The following is a 21,877-nucleotide window of genomic DNA, read 5'->3' as shown; positions in this document are numbered from 1 at the left end:
ATGCGAGAAATGTTAAGTTGCACCGCGGTTTTGCAGTCCCCGTTAAACTGTAGGTCATACAACATCTGTCTTGGTAAGTTCGTTCAAAGGTCAGAGGAACGCAGAGACATACCACATCAAACAGGACCAAGTGTATTGATGCACTGTGGCGTTCAAACCAACCTCAGGTTGTTGACGGCTTTATTTACATAGATTTCCGCCACGTGAGTAGATCACTTCAGTACGACCTTCTTTTGCAAAATGTTTGTACACTAAAATGGATGGTATCTTCCCGGGTTTGCAACCGATTTGTTTGGAACTGTCAAAATCGTGTGTGCAAAACGCAATTGTCCTTTCAGCTAGAAGACCAATCAATCAAATACGCCGAGATAAACGTCAGAAACCACACAATGGATTAAACGAATAATCGGCTGATACTGAAGCAGCAAAGTTCACAATGTTGCAAATAAAAAGGGATGTTCACTTTTATTCATGTTTGTGGTATTATTTTAGGTCTGCGACTCTGTTTTAAATTTATGAAATAATTTTAACTATTTCAGTCACTTTTTATTAATATTTATGAACACGACTCATTTCGGCAGCGTGGTCACATTATCAGGTGCATCACAGAGATTTGCATGTAACTGTTTGCAGCTGATGACTGCTGCATGATGCCAAAATGGGTCGGCGTAATAAACAACAGTAAAAAGTGCCTGAAGCTGTTAAAATTATTTCGTAAACTTCATAGAAGGGGATGGGAAATGTTCGTAGATTTTAAGACAGAGAAAAATTTAAAAGTAAAAAACTAAAGAGACGTCTAAAGATGGCGTAACTATCGTATAGTGTTACATTATATTTTAATACATGGAAATATAAAGATATTTGGAAGCCTCTGGGTCCATTTTGAGTTGTTTACGGTTCTTTCGTAAAACCGGTGCCACGTCTAGGGAACTAGAGTTATATTTTAAGTCGGAAATAGTAATTCAGCCACACTGCTTTAATATGTCAGATGCGAGGAAGCATATTAGTGCATCCGAAGATTTTACGAAATAGCGTCGTTTGAGATTAACATGATATTATTTTGTGTCTGAAGAGCACATTCATGGAAATTAAAAGAAAAACAGTAACTAAAGATAAAAAAGGGCAAGTGCCGAATCACTACGAAAATGAGCGTATGTATGATGCTTTGAAACGGACTAAAGATCACTGATCAGCAGCCTTCAACCAAGACCGGGCGTTAAAAAAAAAAAACAATATAGAAAATTAATCTGGCCGCTAGACTTCGGGAACACAGTTTAGTTAGAATTTAAATCACCTGTTTGACACTGAGGGCAAGAGCGAACGGACGATAAAGTTCGGCAAGAAATGGGTAGGGGATAATGGGGTGGTGTAGGGAAACAGGGAAGGGTAGAGAAGAGAAAGGGGGCAGAGTCGACCGGTTGTTGTTAAAGGAACGTTCGCGTCGCTTTCCTGCAGAATTTTTGCATAAAAACAGAAAACTTAATTCAAGATGGCCTGATAGTTACTTGAGCGTGGATATTCCTGAATACGAATCCAACATCGCGGTCATATTTGGCACAGAAATCGTATGGGTAGGACAGGAGGCAGGAAAACTGTTGTCCTAGGGGAAAAGAGCCACCAATATCTCGCTTATCGCTCCGTTACTATGTGCACTGATAAGCCGAAGAATGGAATACTAATAGTCAGCGTCAAGGCAGCGCTCAAATTCTCTTAACGCCAGGAATCTGGTCGACTAGTATCAACATACACGAGCCTTAATCTGGCTACACTTCTAGAATTTTACACAGAAACTTTTCGCAAGCACAGCACCGATTAAGAGTATGTTTTAGCCGTGGCACATAGAGACGATGCCCGCTCCCTGATTCTGCGTTGAAAACATGTTATTCATATTGTAACATCAAGTACATCTACATCTACATTTATACTCCGCAAGCCACCCAACGGGGTGTGGCGGAGGGCACTTTACGTGCCACTGTCATTACCTCCCTTTTCTGTTCCAGTCGCGTATGGTTCGCGGGAAGAACGACTGTCTGAAAGCCTCCGTGCACGCTCGAATGTCTCTAATTTTACATTCGTGAGCTCCTCGGGAGGTATAAGTAGGGGGAAGCCATATATTCGACACCTCATCCAGAAACGCACCCTCTCGAAACCTGGCGAGCAAGCTACACCGCGATGCAGAGCGCCTCTCTTGCAGAGTCTGCCACTTGAGTTTGCTAAACGTTATCACGGTTACCACATAACCCTGTGACGAAACGCGCCGCTCTTCTTTGGATCTTCTCTATCTCCTCCGTCAACCCGATCTGGTACGGATCCCACACTGATGAGCAATACTCAAATATAGATCGAACGAGTGTTTTGTAAGCCACCTCCTTTGTTGATGGACTACATTTTCTAAGACTCTCCCAATGAATCTCAACCTGGTACCCGCCTTACCAACAATTAATTTTATATGATCAACCCACTTCAAATCGTTCCGTACGCATACTCCCAGATATTTTACAGAAGTAACTGCTACCAGTGTTTGTTCCGCTATCATATAATCATACAATAAAGGATCCTTCTTTCTATGTATTCGCAATACATTACATTTGTCTATGTTAAGCGTTAGTTGCCACTACCTGCACCAAGTACCTATCAGCTGCACATCTTCCTGCATTTCGCTACAATTTTCTAATGCTGCAACTTCTCTGTATACTACAGCATCATCCGTGAAAAGCCGCATGGAACTTCCGACACTATCTACTAGGTCATTTACATATATTGTGAAAAGCAATGTTCCCATAACACTCCCCTGTGGCACGCCCGAGGTTACTTTAACGTCTGTAGACGTCTCTCCATTGAGAACAACATGCTGTGTTCCGTTTGCTAAAAACTCTTCAATCCAGCCACACAGCTGGACAAATATTCCGTAGGCCCTTACTTTGTTTATCAGGCGACAGTGCGGAACTGTATCGAACGCCTTCCGGAAGTCAAGGAAAATAGCATCTACCTGGGAGCCTGTATCTAATATTTTCTGGGTCTCATGAACAAATAAAGCGAGTTGGGTCTCACACGATCGCTGTTTCCGGAATCCATGTTGATTCCTACACAGTAGATTCTGGGTTTCCAAAAACGACATGATACGCGAGCAAAAAACATGTTCTAAAATTCTACAGCATGGAGAAACAACAGCATTAAATCAGATTGTTCATTCACGTGATGAGATACAGACCTAAGCGATTAATAACTGTCAAGTTAACTCTCGCAACACCAAGGGAGGTGGGTACTTTATGACCATCTTAAGAAAGTATTATAATCTAGTCAGTTCTTTTATAATTTAAAATGCTGAAAAAAATGTTTATTGTTTTAGTGCATTCTTCTACCAGAATTCCATATATGCAGCAAGAACAGAGATGAAGAACAACCCGAAGAAGAGAAGCAATCTCAGGCCTTTCTGCTGTTTGCTGGCAACGTGGCGTCAAAAATAGGGAGACTGTTAAGGCGACACAATCTTCCGACCACCAGCAAAGATTCGTGACCCACTAGGATCGGCAAAAGATGACGTAGGCCTTAAGAAAGCTGGGGTATACAAAATCCCGTGCGGCTGTGGCAAATCCTACATCGGCCAAAACGGTCGAGGACCGATGCAAGGAACACGACCGTCACACCCGCTTACGCCAACGCAGCCATTCGGCCCTAGCAGAACACTGCATTGAAACCGGACACACAGCGAATTTCGAAAAGACAACATACGTGACGCCCACAAGTGCCTACTGGGATAGTACCTACAAGGAGGCCATAGAAATTCAAGTAACAGATAACCACATCGGGTTTCAGCTTAGCAAGGCCTGGAAACCATTAGTAAACACCATCAAGGTGCTACGGCACGAGCGGACGCAAGATCCTTCCGCCACGGCGGACGGAGATGATCTGCGCCTACCACCGGGCGTGGCTGCAGCTACCCCCCCCCCCCCCCCCCCCTCTCCCACGACGAGGCGCTCCGCCGGCCGTCCGCGCCGGGGTACGACTCGGGACCCCTCAGACATAAATACGACGGACACAGCGCAGAGAGATCATTGCATCAGCACCACCTGATGATGGCGGAACGGTTATCCGCCGAAATATCGTGGAACTTCGACGATCGGATCCGGCTGGACACTCGAGAACCTTGGATACAGTACATTCACCGAGAAAGCCTCAGATCACATGTTGGGATTTATTAAGAGGCACGATAGTAAACAATATTTGTTTAAACATAGCTCTTGCAGAAGTATTGGTACTTTAAGCAGATTGTATGACAAGCTGTAATTGCGGAAAATATTAAAACAAGGCATTCATGAAATCATTACGAAGTGTGGATTGTACGAGTATTTGTAATAGCTAGAAAGGATAAGAGGTAAAGAGTCAAGTGGAAGATAAAGTTGCGATAATAATGGAAAATAAATGGAGGTGTACGGGATATTTAACAAGGTAAATGGATGGTAGGTGTGTTGAGGAAGTTATTTAGTGGATTCCAAGAGACAAGGGAAGACCGAGATGACGAACTAATGGAAGGCGTGTGGCTGACATTGGGAAAGATGCAGGAAGAAGAGAGATGAGTGCATCTGAGGACTGTAACGCGCTGTAAACTCTGTGTGTGGCCTTGTTCCAGCAGTGGACGTCCAGTAGGAGTTCGCGCTGAGGACAGTAATAAATGACAATAGAAAAAAAAATGGTGAATTTGTAATTTGTAAATGATCAATATCACTAATTATGTACCGTCAAAGGTAATGTAAATAGTATAACACTCTAAAGTGTAACTCTGTGTTATAATCACTTTTTCTTAGCTAAGATTAGTTACGACTTTCCTACATTAAAGAAGAGAATAATCTAACATAGCGCATTTGTTCATGCACCTGCAAGCTGCAAGCTGAGAAAGTATTTTAGATATTACAGTCGTATTATGTCTATTTAGCTTAATCAAAAAATATGGTTGAATACCACTTCGTGATTGAAATAAAATGGTATGTCATTTATATGTAAAGAAGAACAACATTATCTAGCGGTTCTAGGCGCTCAGTCAGGAACCGCGCGACTGATTCGGTCGCACGTTCGAATCCTGCCTCGTGCATGGATGTGTGTGATGTCCTTAGGTTAGTTAGATTTAAGTAGTTCTAAGTTCTAGGGGACTTATGACCACAGATGTTGAGTCCCATAGTGCTTTTTTTTTTTTTGAACAACGTTACAACGTTGGATCCGCTATAGAACCTTGTGCAACATCGTAACAATCCAGATTCTGTTGCTCCTCTCAGCAGATTAGCCGAACAGTCTAGTACGCGGAATACTGAGAGTTAGAATACTTTCATTTATCCAACGCCGTTTGCGTGATTAACTCTTCCCCGATATCGCCAACTTTGCGAGTGAATTCGTGCCGTCAGAGTGAGTTGCCGTTCCCGCCCTGTCACGTTCATTACTGCAACTGCCAGGGGCAGACTTGGAATGAGTTGACGACCAGTGAAACCGAGTCGCTAATGACACAGAAAGTGAAACTTTTAACGCAGTTAATTGATTTCGTTGGTGATTGCTTTGCGCGACATTGGCCGGACGCTGTTTCGTTTATTGCGATCTCCTCTCGGACGGAAGTGCTACAGCGCAGCTCCGCCGTTCTAAACTTTATTTACAGCGTGACTCATTTGGAGTGAACATCCATTCCAATCGAAAGCTTCGCTGAGCTCGTAATCACGGAAAATATTCACCTCTGCCTACGAGTAGATAACGCTAAACGAAATGCAGCTTGGAAACAATATGCTAGTAGCTACTGGAATAAGTATAAAAAAATGTAAGCGAATAACGCAAATATCAAAAAAGGAACAAATGAAAGAAAATCAGTATCGGAAATTGTTGCTAATAGTGTAAGCATAAATAAATCGTCTCATTAAAAACTGAAGAAAGAACTGATGAAAATCTCATACAGATTGCTAACATATTTAATGAACGTGATACAGATAGTACAGAAGTTAATTAAAATCAAAACAGTCCTAATGAAAATACCATGTTTCGGTATCCAGTCGTTACATCAAAAGTAAGAAACGCAATCAATAAACTAGAAAATAAAATATTCTCTGGTACTGATGGTATCAGAAATGAATTGATTAACTTTCAAGCAAAGTAGACGCTCATGCAACTGAAGTAATCAATACATCATTTAATAGTAGAGAATTTTGTACCTGGAGAATACTGTACCTAGGAACATATGAGGTCTCCTGGTCGGTGTTTAAATCTGCTATCTGATTTTACAATAATGTAATGGAATGCGCACTGGAAACAGCCATAAGCAGTTTCTGGCATTTTCTACTGTTTTTGTTGTTGTGAGACATAAGGTTATGTTTTGTGAAGCGTTTGCAAATATTAAGAATTCTACATATTTAGCTGCTGATAGATATTTTGACGGTATCTGGAGGCTCTTGTTAATTCTTCAGTTAGAAGGTTTTATGGTGAGTAAAAACCCCTGTACTTTTTAAAAAAATAGTTATTTAACGTGTCGATGATTAAAAAGTACTTGGTATGTCGTGAACCATCTTGTACCTTGATACGGAAGGAGGTCTTCCACTACGGAGCACATGTTATTCGCAAACGAACTGAGTTTCTTCAGTCCGGCCGGTGTGGCCGAGCGGTTCTAGGCGCTACAGTCTGGAACCCGGCGACCGCTACAGTCGCAGGTTCGAATCCTGCCTCGGGCATGGATGTGTGTGATGTCCCTAGGTTAGTTAGGTTTAAGTACTTCTAAGTTCTAGGGAATTTATGACTACAGATGTTGAGTTCCATAGTGCTCAGAGCCATTTTTTTTAGTTTCTTCAATGGCTTAACAATTTTCCCTGTATTGTAAATTCGTGTTAGTTGCCAAAGGATTTCATTTCAAAATGTTTGTAAGATGTAGCTGGTTTTCGATAATACTTCTACTTAATTTGATTTCTCTTACTGATTATTAGTGTATAGTGGAGTAATAAAGCGATTCACAGACTATTACATACATTATTGACACGCTTTTCTCGACTGAAACACTTTTAAATTTGTATACAATATTTGTTCCTAGGTACATGACCATGTTGTTGGAAAAACATTTTGAAAAAAAAATGCCTTATCTTGTCGGAGTAATTCGTGACATTTCAGAAACAGACTACAGCAGACATAAAGTGAATGCTATCATTTAAAATCTGAATGAGAAAATATATGAAACTTCTATTACTTCTACGTGCGGAAATCTGAAAGTGTTTCAAGGTACAGCACTCTTCCCTACAGGAATATTTCCAAGAAACCTAGGACAATCGACATTAAAGTCACTTCACAAAAAGGATGATGCACAATACATGCAGAATTGCAGATCAGTCTCACTATAATCTGCCTTTTCTAAAATAACTGAAAGAGTAGTGGACGGAAATTTACCTTTTCAAATAAAAATAAAATTCTAGTTAATGATCCAAATGGTTCTAGGAAGAACAAATCTACTGGAAGAGCTGTCTTTAACTTATTGAGACAACTCATTAATGATATAGACCAATACGAATTAAATTGTGGGATTTTTCCAGACCTATAAAAACCTTTTATTTCATCATTAATGATCCGCTGTTAAGGAAAATACACAAATATTGAGTTCGTGGTGTTGCCGGCATTTTTTCTCGCGGAAAATAATATACGTCATAAAAATAAAAGTTAATTCTTAGGACATGGGAAAACTATTTACGGCCTTCTGATTTACCATACCACTTGTTAGCAGCAGAGCTAGTTTAACATTTTCATTAAAGGAGATAACGAAATTGATCTACAGCGTATGGTCTTTTTGACAACAGATGAAGCAGAAAGACGGTATAAAGGCAATTAAATGGTGTTAAATAAGAAGAAAGCGCTATGAACGAGATTTTGAAACATAAGAAAGAAAGCCGAAAGCAATATAATCGTAGATAAAAACGCATATAGCATTGAAGAAAAAGCTTACTCGTTTCCAGGAGTTTGGTTAAATAATCATTTAAAATGAAAAAAATATGCTAACTATCGAACGAAAGATGAGGAAATAGTGCATTGTCTTAAAGACCGCCTAAGGATTATCATAAAACTGAAACAGTCCTGATATGGTTTGACCTTTGTAAATGCTAGTTTTACAAAAGAATCTTTTAACACTGAAGAGCGAGCAACAAGGGGGTCGTCAGTGGCGAGTTCTGCAGGAACATTTTAAAATAATTAAGACTTCTCACTTTGCCAGTATTTTATATTCATGAAAATGTACGTTACCTTAAATTACATAGACAGTTTACAGCATTAAATAGCCAAGTTCACAATTTTGAAACTAGAAGTAGGAACGATTTCCATGAGGAAGTACACAACAAATCCCTACACCAGGAAACAATGATCTCTTCCATGCATTATATACAGAGATAAAGAACATAAGAACATTAGATATTCTTAAGAAATAGCTGAAAAAGGTGCTAAAATTTAGTAGCTTTTGTAGCACTGGGGAAGACGAAAATAATTCAAATACAGAATGAGATTTTCACTCTGCAGCGGAGTGTGCGCTGATATGAAACTTCCTGGCAGATTAAAACTGTGTGCCCGACCGAGACTCGAACTCGGGACCTTTGCCTTTCGCGGGCAAGTGCTCTACCATCTGAGCTACCGAAGCGCGACTCACGCCCGGTACTCACAGCTTTACTTTCGCAGGAGACGGATACTGGCAGAAGTAAAGCTGTGAGTACCGAGAGTGAGTCGTGCTTCGGTAGCTCAGATGGTAGAGCACTTGCCCGCGAAAGGCAAAGGTCCCGAGTTCGAGTCACGGTCGGGCACACAGTTTTAATCTGCCAGGAAGTTTCATATCAGCGCACACTCCGCTGCAGAGTGAAAATCTCATTCTGGAAACATCCCCCAGGCTGTGGCTAAGCCATGTCTCCGCAATATCCTTTCTTTCAGGAGTGCTAGTTCTGCAAGTTTCGCAGGAGAGCTTCTGCAAAGTTTGGAAGGTAGGAGACGGATACTGGCAGAAGTAAAGCTGTGAGTACCGGGCGTGAGTCGTGCTTCGGTAGCTCACATGGTAGAGCACTTGCCCGCGAAAGGCAAAGGTCCCGAGTTCGAGTCTCGGTCGGGCACACAGTTTTAATCTGCCAGGAAGTTTCAATTCAAATACAGTTCCCTCAGCCGACCGGAGGGGCCGAGCGATTCTAGGCGCTACAGTCTGGAACCGCACGACCGCTACGGTCGCAGGTTCGAATACTGCCTCGGGAATGGATGTGTGTGATGTCCTTAGGTTAGTTAGGTTTAAGTAGTTCTAAGTTTTAGGGGACTTATGACCTCCGAAGTTGAGTTCCATAGTGCTCAGAGCCATTTTTGAGTTCCCTCACTAACTCCAAGACTACAATGTGGCGTTTTACTATCGCTTTCACATAACAGAATGTTTCTGCCGCTGCTTCTCTTGTTTCATTGTTTCAGGCGTAGAGCATTCACAGAGCTGTTGAAGATCAATAATAACTAGGTGAGAGATTACGTAATTGAAATGACATGTGTGTGTGTGTGTGTGTGTGTGTGTGTGTGTGTGTGTGTGTGTGTGTGTGTGTGCACGTACGTGTGTGTACATGGTTTTAATCTGGTAGATTTAGATCGGTTTGAAACCAGAGACTAGATGCTGATTATATGTATTCAGGTTACACTCTCTCAAAAGTTAGAATGGAAGAAAAAGCTGAACTCTTGCTGAGAAGAATTAAGATCGATGTGTGAGTTTGGTGTAAGCGATCTTCGAATTGGAGAAACCGCAGCACTGTGTGACGATCTTCGCAACAGATCAGGATTCCCAAGCACGGAATCTTGTTGCTTCTGACCTCAAAGCGTCGTCGGCCGCAGGGGTCATGAGAACAGGGAACCAGCCAGATCGTGTCAATAGCCCGAGTGACCGCCATCGACAGCAATTTGCCACCGTCAGATTTTCGCGCCGGCTCCACTGACTGTTCAAAGTCTACGAACGGTAGCCCTCAATCTCAGGAATTCCTCCACGCAAAACGTCATTTCTTCGCCTTACGTACTAACAAAACGTTCCCTATCAAGTAAGACCTCTGGAGGTTATACATAGTTCAACATCTGTATTATTCAGCGCCTAACATGGGACACGGTGACGAATAACATTGCATGTTGCCTATGTATGTCCAGGAGCAACAAAAATTAGATTTTCAATACTCCATTTAATTATTGGCCGAATTAAATATTTAAATTGCTCTCATAATATACTGACTGAAAGGTATAATCTTATGTTACACGTTTAACACAGTAAGACAAAAGCTACAAACTGTGTTTGTATCTTCAGACGAGGTATCTCACGGCGCGCATATACTCAGACTAAATTCACCCAGTATTTATGAATGACAGTACTGAACGACTTGCAACAAACTATAAATATATTTTCAAAGTTTTTCTAAAATTCTTCGTGTTTACACTGTTCATGTCAAACATTTAACACATTTACTCATCTGTAAAGTAATGAGAACTTTGAAATTGTTTTATGTATGACAGTTTGATTCTTTAAGGAATCGGATGTTTACTCATTTACCTATAAACAGGAACAAACTCAAGGTGGCTTTTTTTTTCATAATCATACGAAAAGAAGAAACCGGAGCACTGCACTTTGAAATTTTACTGAAACAAATACTGAGACTCTAAACGAGGCGCATTCGATGGATTTTACTGAGATGAATCCAGAAACAATATTCATTCATCTGCGAATGGCAGCCTCAGTGTTGGAACGTACCAATAGAAAAGGCCTTACATGTACTGTACATCTGCACACCGTAGGATCACTTACTGTGTGCATCTGGCGAAGGGTAACTGATGTATCACTATGATTTTTCTCCTTTCCTGCACAATCCGCAAACTGTGCGAGGATAGTGTGACAGTCGGAAAGCCACCTTTAGGTCAACTTCGCAGGATACAGACGTGTGGAAATAGTGTTGCTTGAATATTCTTTTAACATGTTGTTGACGTTGCTGTTGCTGTTATGGTCTTCAGTCCGAAGACCGATTCGACGCAGCACTCCATGCTGTTCTATCCTGTGCAAACTTCTTCATCTCCGAGTAGCTGCTGCAGTTTATATCCTTCTGACTCTGCCCACTGTATCCGTCTCTTGCTCTCCTTCTACGATTTTCACACCCCCGCCCCCCTCTCAGACACACACATACCATTCCAGTACAAAATTGGGGATCCCTTGTGTCCTGTCAAACGATCCTTTCTTTTAGTCAAGTGATGCCACAACTTAGTTGCTCCTCATTGGATACATGATCTGCTCATATAATATTCAGCATTTTTATGAAGCACCACACTTCAAAAAATATTATCTTCTTGTCTGAACTGTTTATCGTGCATGTTTCGCATCTACACATGCTTCACTCCATAAAAATGCTTTCAGGGAATATTTCCTAACACTTAATTCTATACTCGATGTTAAAAAAAATTTCTTCTTCAGAAACGATTTTCTGGCCATTGTCAGTCTATATTTTATATAATCTACGCTTCGTCTGTCACCAGTTATTACGCTGATCAAATAGCAAACCTCATCTACGACTTTTAGAGTCTCGTTTCCTCAGCTAATTCCCTCAGCGTCACCTCAGCATTACCGATGCAGGGCGCCACGAACTTGTAAGTCATTTCCAGCCAGGTGTCGGGATATTTTTGATCACATAGTGTATATGGCATTATACTGTTCAAGCCGTTACTGATATTTTGCTGTAAACGTCGAAGTGGTAGTATACGAAATATTTCTGTAATTAAAGTCATTTAGTGTGAGAACTGAATCACTGAAGGGCCGTAGCAGCTTTATGGAACCAGATTTCGAAAGATTTTGGGTTATGTTTGAACAAGATGGTTAGCGCTATTACTGTTGAACGAAACATCAAAATATTTAATCCACTAACATCGTACTTAAAAGCCGAAAAAAGTCCATCTTCTTTCTAAACTTCTTTCAGAACCCATTTTCTGACGTACAGTTGTAATCCGTTCACATCCGGGCTTCACCATTTCATGAAACAGTGAAAATAGTTGAAGAACAGGTAGTCACTCCATTTGAAATAATTGATTTGTAGAATTAGCTTGAAAAACTAGCTTGTAGTCGAAAATTGATCAGCAGTTTCTTCCCTCTGTATGCAGCAGAGGTAAAAAAGCTTCTAGCGCTATAATAATTTTCTGTCAAACTTCCCCATCCTTGAGATAGTGGACTGAAGAAAGTTTCCAGAACATGAGATTCCACAGTTGATTTACCTTAAACAAAATATCTTCATGGGATTACGTGCTATGTGTTCAATATGCACAGAATAAGATGTATAAGATGTATGATGTGCATGTTCTGCCAAACAGATTGTAACCAGTGAGAAAATCAGATAATGGAGTGCTAACAAACTTTGCCAAGCAAAGTATAGATCGTCATGATTTCTCATTTCAGCCACAATAATATGTCATTCTCATATCAGTTCTCCATTCTCAAGTTAGTGGAGTTTATATTCTGCCTTCCTGGCTCATTCTGTTTCTGACAGACCATTTTTCCACATGAATAATACTGGGTGATCAAAAAGTCAGTATAAATTTGAAAACTTAATAAACCACGGAATAATGAGAGAGGTAAAAATTGACACACATACTTGGAATGACATGGGATTTTATTAGAACCACTCCATATTGCTACACGCCTGAAAGATCTCTTGCGCGCGTCGTTTGGTGATGATCGTGTGTTCAGCCGCCACTTTCGTCATGCTTGGCCTCCCAGGTCCCGAGACCTCAATCCGTGCGATTATTGGCTTTGGGGTTACCTGAAGTCGCGAGTGTATCGTGATCGACCGACATCTCTAGGGATGCTGAAAGACAACATCCTACTCCAATGCCTCACCATAACTCCGGACATGCTTTAAAGTGCTGTTCACAACATTATTCCTCGACTACAGCTATTGTTGAGGAATGATGGTGGACATATTGAGCATTTCCTGTAAAGAACATCATCGTTGCTTTGTCTTACTTTGTTATGCTAATTATTGCTATTCTGATCAGATGAAGCGCCATGTGTCAGACATTTTTTGAACTTTTGTGGTTTTTTGGTTCTAATAGAACCCCATGTCATTTCAAGCATGTGTGTCAATTTGTACCTCTCTATCTACATTATTCCGTGATTTATTCAGTTTTCAAATTTATACTGACTTTTTGATCACCTGGTATATTGGCTAGTGTCAAAACACAGATTGCTTTAGAAAGTGTGAAAGCATTGTGATTAGCTTCAATTATGATGAAACACGAGTTTAATTTTTCCATATGTCGTTGAAGAATACAGAAATGCTGAAGATAATTAGTAATAGTGACAGATACAATACCTCATTTTAGTAGGTACTAGTGAAGTATAAATTAAAGCATGTTTTGTAACACATTAAAGTTATATTTTGTATTTAACAGATTTAATTAAGATATTTTTAATTTTTTTGCAACATTACAATGAATAATGTGTCCCGAATTTGGTCTAGAAGGTATGACCAAGTCGCCCTTCTGCCCAAGTCAACCAGCCGGGGGAAGGAGACGTACGGCCTAACGTGGAATCGGAACGTCGTGTCGTACCTGACGCCCCCTCCCATTGTTGAGAGGTCAAGGACAGATTAAAGGCGGACGGAAAATTACCGTGGTCTGACCAGGATTGGAGGCCGCGACCTCCAGGTTCCAAGGCACGCCCTTGATCAAAAACAGGCCCGACACTTTCTCTCCTGTGTCAACCTTCTCATCTCAGAGCAGCACATGCACACAACATTCTCAGTTACTTGCTAGATACGTTCCAATCTCTGTCCCTCCCTACAGTTTTCGCTCTATACAGCAAACTCCAGAATCAGGGAAGCTATTCCCTGAGGTTCTCACCACATGTCCTTTCATCCTATCCCTTCTTTTCATCGCCGCTGTAGATTCTGCGGAAAAATTCTTCATTTCTTATCAGTCTATCTAATTTTCGATATCCTTCGCGTCTCTTTTTTCCCAGCTTTTCCACAAGCCGTAGTTCACACCCATGCAATGCTGTGCTCCAAACGTAATGAGATTTCTTCCTCAAATTACGTAGAAATTACGTAGAAACTTTCTATGGTGAAGAATGCCAAACAAAACGAAAAATGAGCAAAGAAAATCTCTGCCTCCGCAAAACTCTTTGGAGACAACAACAGCTACATTCTTTAGTTTGTTTATATTTTGTAAAGTATGTGGGAGTCGCCATCGGTGGAAAAGTGCCTGTTTCACTTGATGTTTAACGGTACTGGAAAGCATACATTAAGTTCTCCAGAGCAGTGCTTGCAACAAGAAATATCATCAAATTAATCTTACAGTTTTAATATTCTTCCCACACACAGTGCTCACCTTTTCGTCTCTATATTGGCCACAGATGTACGATCCCCACAATACTGGAAACTAAATTGTATAATCTAAAGATGAATCACCAGGCGATTCGAAATCGGTCACGAATAAACAAAAATTGAAGAAAAAACGGCGATTGGTTGCAGTAATTCCTGAAACATTTAACAAGACAGTCGCAGTGTTCCAAATCCAGAACGGATCAAAGTTTCAAGAACACTATTTGATTGTGCCAGTCTGCGTTTTGTGTCCCACTGCTTCGTTTGTCACGTGACGTGTTACCGGTCTGATCTGCTACAAGCTTCGTATGTCTAAAGGTGCGCAGCAGGCTGTCATAACTTTCAATGAAATTGTGTGGCACTTCTACAAAACGCAAGTTTTTTCCGGATCATTGCCTTTATAGTGAATCTCATCCATCGACATCTGCATCTGTAAACCGTAAGCTACTTATTATCAAAGAAAACACGCACGACATTATGTAATGTTATACAATATTTATTATTTTACATTATAAATCGGTTTTCGACTGTTACGCCATAGCAAACATCAGGCACAAAGGTAAGTCCTACCTTTGAACATGATGATGGCGTAACAGCTGAAAGCCGATTTGTAATATAAAATAATAAATATTGTAGAATATTACACCAGTATCGTGTGTGTTTTCCTTTCGAAGTGCATAAGATATTCTACTAAGGACCGACGGAACAGTCAGTCATAGCCAAAAACATCCCTCCCCCCTGCCCGATGTATTTGCACATGGTATGGAAGAAAAGAGACTCTGAACGCTTACCTAATTTTACTATCGTTGTCATTCTTCGAGATGTGTGCCTCGACTCGTTTTAGATTGTTTACTCTCGAAATGTCACGAGTCAGGCTGTCCGCTATGCATGGCGTTATTACTGTACACTCCTCCACAGCGGCTCTTCAAGCATTTTTGCGACCCTCACCATCTGACTGAACGAACCCGTGGGGAAATGGGTAGATCGTCTTAGCATCTCATCTGTCTCTTCCTTTACTACAACTTGGTAGCGGTCCCAGTCTGTCGAACGAGGTTTCAGTCAGCGTGCAAGAATAGGATTTCCTTACGTATTCCTCCATTAAATTTGAGCTTGGCGTCTGGTATCCATATGATTGAATTTATGCGGTAATTCTAACTTAAATCGCTCCATTCAGCTCTACATATACATCACACTGCGCAAGGCACCTGATGATGTGTGTCAGAGGGTACTTCTGGTACCATGAACTGATCCCACCTACCCTGTTCCATCTGCGAATGGCATATGGGAAGATTGATTGTCGGGATGCATTTGTATCGGCTGTGATTTCTCAAATTTCTTCGTCGTGGTCATTAGGCGAGACGTATGTGTGTGGAAATATTATGTCGTCCGACTCTTCTCGGAAAGTGCTCTCTTGAAATTTGAACAGTTAATCTGTTCGCGATGCACAAAGCCTCTCTTTAATGTCTGCCACTGGAGCACGTTGAACATTACTGTAACGCATTTGTTCCGACTAAACGAACCCGTGACTGAACGCGTCGCTCTTCTCGTTGTATACCCTCTATTTCTTCTATCAGTCGTACCTACTGAAGATCGCGCAGGCCGGAGTGGCCGAGTGGTTCTAGGCGCTACAATCTGGAGCCGCGCGACCGCTACGGTCGCAGGTTCAAATCCTGCCTCGGGCATGGATGTGTGTGATGGTTCAAATGGCTCTGAGCACTATGGGACTCAACTGCTGTGGTCATTAGTCCCCTAGAACTTAGAACTACTTAAACCTAACTAACCTAAGGACATCACACACATCCATGCCCGAGGCAGGATTCGAACCTGCGACCGTAGCAGTCGCACGGTTCCGGACTGCGCGCCTAGAACCGCGAGACCACCGCGGCCGGCTGTGTGTGATGGCCTTAGGTTAGTTAGGTTTAAGTAGTTCTAAGTTCTAGGGGACTGATGACCTCAGAAGTTAAGTCCCATAGTGCTCAGAGCCATTTGAACTTATTTTCATACCTTTTGATACCTGTTGTGTTTTTTATCGTATGAAAATTGCGGAATGTCGAAGAGTTTAAGGTGACTGTGGAAATAATAAAAACTGTAGTGAAGACATCAGAGTGTTACTGAAGTGTGTCCAAATACCCACATCGTCTCATAGCATTTTCACGCAAACTGCACCAAAGACGTGAGTCAGAATATACGGAAGCGTATAAAGCAACGTAACTGCTCCTACTCTGCTGTGTGTCAGAGGAGGCTGCAGTCTGCCTGAGGTTCGCAGGGCGAGAGGCGCCAGCTTAATGGGATGTTTTCGAGGGCGGGCGGCGCAGACACACGGCCAGTACCTGGTTCCAGATGGTGATGTACTCGCCGCCGCAGCAAACGACCTCGTCGTACAGCCCGGGCACACCACGCACGATATCTAGCACGAGGAAGAGGAAGGAGAGGTCGCTGAACAAGCTGTAGGCGGTGAGCGCGCCGTGCAGCAGCAGCGGGCCCGTCGCTGCCTGCGTCGTCATGGCGGGTCGCCGGCGCTACAGCCGCTACCTGCTGCTGCTGCTGCTGCTGCTGCCGCCACCGCTGCCGCGGCCACACTGCGGCCGAATGCCGCTCCCAGAGGAGTCGCAGACGCCCGGCGCATTAGCCGGTGACGCGCTCATAATCGACTGCTGACCGACACCACGCAGCGATGAATAGAGGCGCGCCGGCGGTTACGACAGCAGTGGCTATTCGCCATCGGGGCAGCATCCGCTTTCTACTCTACTCACAAATATGTTTCGGCTACATCTACATCTACATCCATACTCCGCTAGCCACCTGACGGTGTGTGGCGGAGGGTACTTTGAGTACCTCTGCCGGCTCTCCCTTCTATTCCAGTCTCGTATTGTTCGTGGAAAGAAAGACCGTCAGTATGCCTCTGTGTGGGCTCTAATCTCTCCGATTTTATCCTCATGGTCTCTTCGCGAGATATACGTAGGAGGGAGCAATATACTACTTGACTCCTCGGTGAAGGTATGTTCTCGAAACTTTAACAAAAGCCCGTACCGAGCTACTGAGCGTCTCTCCTGCAGAGTCTTCGACTAGAGTTTATCTATAATCTCCGTAACGCTTTCGCGATTACTAGTCCATGTTCGAAGTCTCTTAGCTCTTGTGACTGACCTGATATGTTGTTGACGCTTCTCTACTGACAACTCATTCATACTGGCGGTGGCATTTGGTGCCCAGTTTCGCAATTCATGGGCTAGTCTGTACATGAGGCACTATACGTTTCAATAACGGAGAATAAAAGCGAACTGTACGAAATCCGAAGTTGGAAGATACAGTGAAATACACTTGTGCGCTTTATTTTTGGCCTGTGCCATGAAGCCGCGCATTCGGGACAAGCGGACTTCAAATTCCCATCCGACACTCCAGCTGTAGGCGTTCCGCTGTTTCCCTAAAGTGCTTCAGACGAACGTCGCAGGCAATACGTCCTGTCGAAACGCTGCGACTGATTTCCTTCTTAATCCCTGACCAATCTCTGCGCTGCTCAGACTTTAATCATATGCCTGACGATGGGCTATTAAATTGTAATTTTCATTCATTCTTCGCCTCGTCTGAGTCTTCTAGTTATAGTAATAGCCGTAGATGTTTCTGGTGTCCTCTGACACCTGACAGATCTCTTATTTTCCAGAGGGACCTCATGAACCGCAAGTCAAAAGTCTCCTACAGAAACAACCAGCTGCGGGAAGGGGCTAGATCTCACTGAGGTATTCAGCATGAAACTGTACGAACTTCCGCAATGACAGTATGCGATTCTGCGGCAGAGTGCGCATGTCGTTTTACCACCTCGCATTGATAGCACCACCTCCTATTCGACGAGAAACAGCGGCGAATAAGGAAAGTAAGACTGTGGAGAAGGAGTGAAACCGTCCTTTGTATGGACACGAACGACTGAGGTCAAGGAGCAGTTGCCTTAGAACATCGACAGGACTTTAGAACCACTGTCGAAGAAATTAGTTTGCATCTGTGAAGGGCTACTCCCTATTCGTTGACGCTTCCCGGCGACGCTATATCCTCTTTAGCATTCGTCGGCAATGGATCGGCGGGATTTGACGAAACTATCACTCTTCATATAGTGATTTTGGTCAAGCAAGCTTCAAGGATGAATGACTGTAAACGGGGAAAGATATTTCAGGAACGACTCAAAAACTTTATTCTTGCTGGGCCCACTCCCATTCATACGAAGCAGATGACGGGATTATAGGCAACACAAAAGGTACACACACGCACACTGCAGAGTGCCAGTACCCTTCCGCCTCTCAGAGCCATAATGAATACAAAATGTTGCGAGCAATAGGGTCCAGGGAGAGCGGGCGTATTAAAGTGTTGGCTAAGACGATAACTCGCAACAAGGAGTCAAATCCTGGTCTGAGCCCCGCTCCAGCACAAATTTTCATGTATCATCAATAGGTAATATTTCCATGCCTAACGCAGCTGATGTCGAAAAGAATTCGCAATAGATAAATAAATTTCGTAAAACTAATATATATGTATCATTCCCTTACAGTGCGGACATGAAACGAAAGCAGTCGCGAAGGTACAGTTGTAGGTGAAGGAAATGACACATGCTGGTAATTGAAGTTTGTTTATGATATAAATTTTTTATAAAACACTTGTAAGATTTGTAATTAGATGTCGCCCATGTTTGTGAGATAGAATATAAGAAAGCATGAACAGTGACCGGTTACATCTACTTATATACTCCGCTAGCCACCAAGAGGTGTGTGGCGGAGGGCACAATTCGCGCCAAAGTCATATTTCCCCCCCCCCCCTTCCCCTCCCCTGTTCCACTCCGGATCGCGCGAGGGAAAAACGACTGTCTGAACGCCTCAGTACGAGCTCTTATTTCCCTTATCTTTGAATGATGATCATTAGGCGATTTGAAAGTTGGTAGTAATAATATATGTTCTACATCCTCGTCGAAGATCGGATTTCGGAATTTAGTTAGCAGCCTCTTCCGTTTAGCGCGGCGTCTATCTGCAAGTGTGTCCCACTTCAAACTTTCTATGAGATTTGTACCGCTCTCGTCATGGCTAAATGTACCAGTCACGAATCTTGGCGCTCTGCTTTGGACCTTCTCAATCTCTTGAATCAGACCCAACTGGTAAGAGTCCCATACAGACGAACAATAAGACTGGACGAAGTAACGTATTGTAAGCTATTTCCTTTGTTGTAGGACTGCATCGCTTCAGGATTATACCAATAAACCGCAATCTAGTGTTCGCCTTGCCCGTTACTTGTGTAATCTGATCATTCCATTTCAGATCCTTTCGAATAGTGCAGACCCAGTTTCTTGACGGATTTTACCGCTTCCGTTGACGTCGAACGGAGGTAGCCGTCACATTTGGGATGTACACAAGATTCAGAAGCATTATGGATTTTCATTGTCGCAGCCAAGGGGACCGATGCATAGCCACCGGTAGTGACGTATATGGAGATAAGTAAATTTTCATCTACTGTGCTCTTAAAATCTGAAGGATGGAAAATTAGGGTTTAACAATCCGTTGACGACAACGCCATTAGCGACTGCCATAAGAAACATAATTATAAATGTTGCGCTTCCACCCGAACGAGATAGTACTGGACTGAAACTCTGCAGGACGCCGGTTTAAGACTCCATACAACAATTCAGATATGGTTTTCGGTTAATTCCCTAAATCGGTTAAGGAAAATGGTTCCCTTGAAAAGGACATGCCTTATTTCCTCCCCCATCCTCCACTAATACGAATTTATGTCCCATCTGTATTGACCTCGTTGGCGCCAAGGTCCCTCTTGAATAGAACCAGTAGTACAGGGTGTTCTATTCGAAACAGGCCTCACAAATAAATATTTACTTAAATTACACTTAAAGGATTCGCATAAAAATCAGGAAACGTTGATGGGGAAACAAAGGCGAATAACAAAAAGTGCTGGTAGGGACGCCCTCAACTTGTAAACACAGCTGAACACGAAGTTGCACATTCTAGAACGTTACTGCCAGAACTGCCTTCCGTATCACTGATGGTGTTCTCTCTCAAACTTCCCAAGTTGTGCGATTAGTTTCTTAGACCTTGCCTTTGAGGGCGCCCCAGAGAAACAAGTCAGGTGGTGTTAAATCAGGTGTCCTTGGGCGCCACAGTACTTTCGAAATCAGTCTGCCGGGGAAAATGACTCGACTTCAGTCACTCGAGACATGTGGCAGGTTGTTTCAGTCCTGTTGGTACCAGCAGAGGGTAACTTCTTCATCGTCCGACTGGTTGACAAATTCCCGAAACCCGTCGATGTAAACTGCACTTGTCACAATAGACTCGAAAAAAATTGGTCCGGTGATAAGACACTGTGTTATTGCACAGAGCACTTCAATCTTTTGTGAATGCAGGGGTTCCTTGACCACTGAATGTGGATTTTCATTGCATCACGAACGTGTATTCTGAGAGTTTTCATAGCCAGCGAGATAGAACCACGCCATATCACTGAACCATGTGTACTGCGGTATTCATGGCCTGCTGAAATCAGCGGCAAAATTTAATGCGATTGTCGCTGACATTCTGTTCCTGAACAGCTGTAAACCTGTGTATCCAGATGGCGGCTTTCTTCGCAGGTCTGTCACGTGTGCTCCGTGACATTCCTCATTCTTGAGATAAACATCGAACAGACTTTGCACGGGCGGCCAACGCTCGTTGTTTCGCGTCAGTCACTTTTTTCTCCGATGATGGCGACCGTGCCCCACCGTAAAGATCCAGCACTGCTCCACTGCTCTCCATCTTCTTCACTAACATTCGTATGCAGCATTTAGACTGTATATGCAGGTCACTAAACTGTTCAATAAACATTCGCTGACATGTCTCAATGGAACCAGCAATTCAAAATTGTTTCACAAGAAACTGTAGATTTAGATATTTACAATACTATACAAAAATAACTATAGCACGCAACGAATTTGCAAGGGAAACAGGAAGTCTACACCATTCAGACATAAGATGTTATGATAATTTGCTTGACAGATGTGTGGTCCACATTTGGCACCTAATTTATTGTGGCAAGGATTGTCTGAAACAATACCGCATTGTTAGGGGTAAATGGCTTTAGAAGCCCACGCACAAGGTAAGCAGCTAGAGTAGTTTGCGATATGCTTGTTTGAGAGTTGAAGGTCAGGGGCCTCTGCCACGAGTACGCCTGTGGAATTTTCTGATAGAATAATGGTGAGCGACTAGAACTCTGACGTCTGCGTTTCGCAATCGACAGCTTTATCACGGAAGATTTCAAATAGTTGGCATAACGCGTGGCCTATTGCTTCACGTGAACTCGACTCTATCGTAAGGAAACTTCGATTCAGAAATGAACGTGTCATTCCCTAACAATGTGTATTTTTAACAATTACTCGTACTCTAGAAAACTGTCATATTCATTAAATCTCTTCTTTGAGAAGCTGAGTTCCAGGGAAAGTCAAAAGCATTTTATCCATATTGCCGGTAAGTGATGGCAAATGAATAACTAGCCCGATGGAAGAAGAGAACGTTGAAATT

General features: G+C 42.6%; 1 protein-coding gene across 4 annotated transcripts in view; it reads right to left on the bottom strand.

Moving 5' to 3' along the window:
* Positions 1-21,877, bottom strand: part of LOC126335563 (androgen-dependent TFPI-regulating protein-like) — a 151,683-nt gene that overhangs the window by 65,122 nt on the left and 64,684 nt on the right. The window contains exon 1 of one of the 4 annotated variants that reach the window (XM_049998984.1): positions 16,676-17,025. The exons of the other annotated variants lie outside the window; for them this stretch is intronic. Within the exon in view, the coding sequence (XP_049854941.1) occupies positions 16,676-16,849 (174 nt within the window). The 5' untranslated portion in view covers positions 16,850-17,025. Of the gene's footprint in view, positions 1-16,675; positions 17,026-21,877 lie in introns of those variants that run through there. 4 annotated transcript variants of the gene reach the window in all.

The sequence above is a fragment of the Schistocerca gregaria genome, chromosome 2, assembly GCF_023897955.1.
Source record: "Schistocerca gregaria isolate iqSchGreg1 chromosome 2, iqSchGreg1.2, whole genome shotgun sequence".
Taxonomy (NCBI): domain Eukaryota; kingdom Metazoa; phylum Arthropoda; class Insecta; order Orthoptera; family Acrididae; genus Schistocerca; species Schistocerca gregaria.
This window is presented reverse-complemented; position numbering and strand designations above follow the sequence as displayed.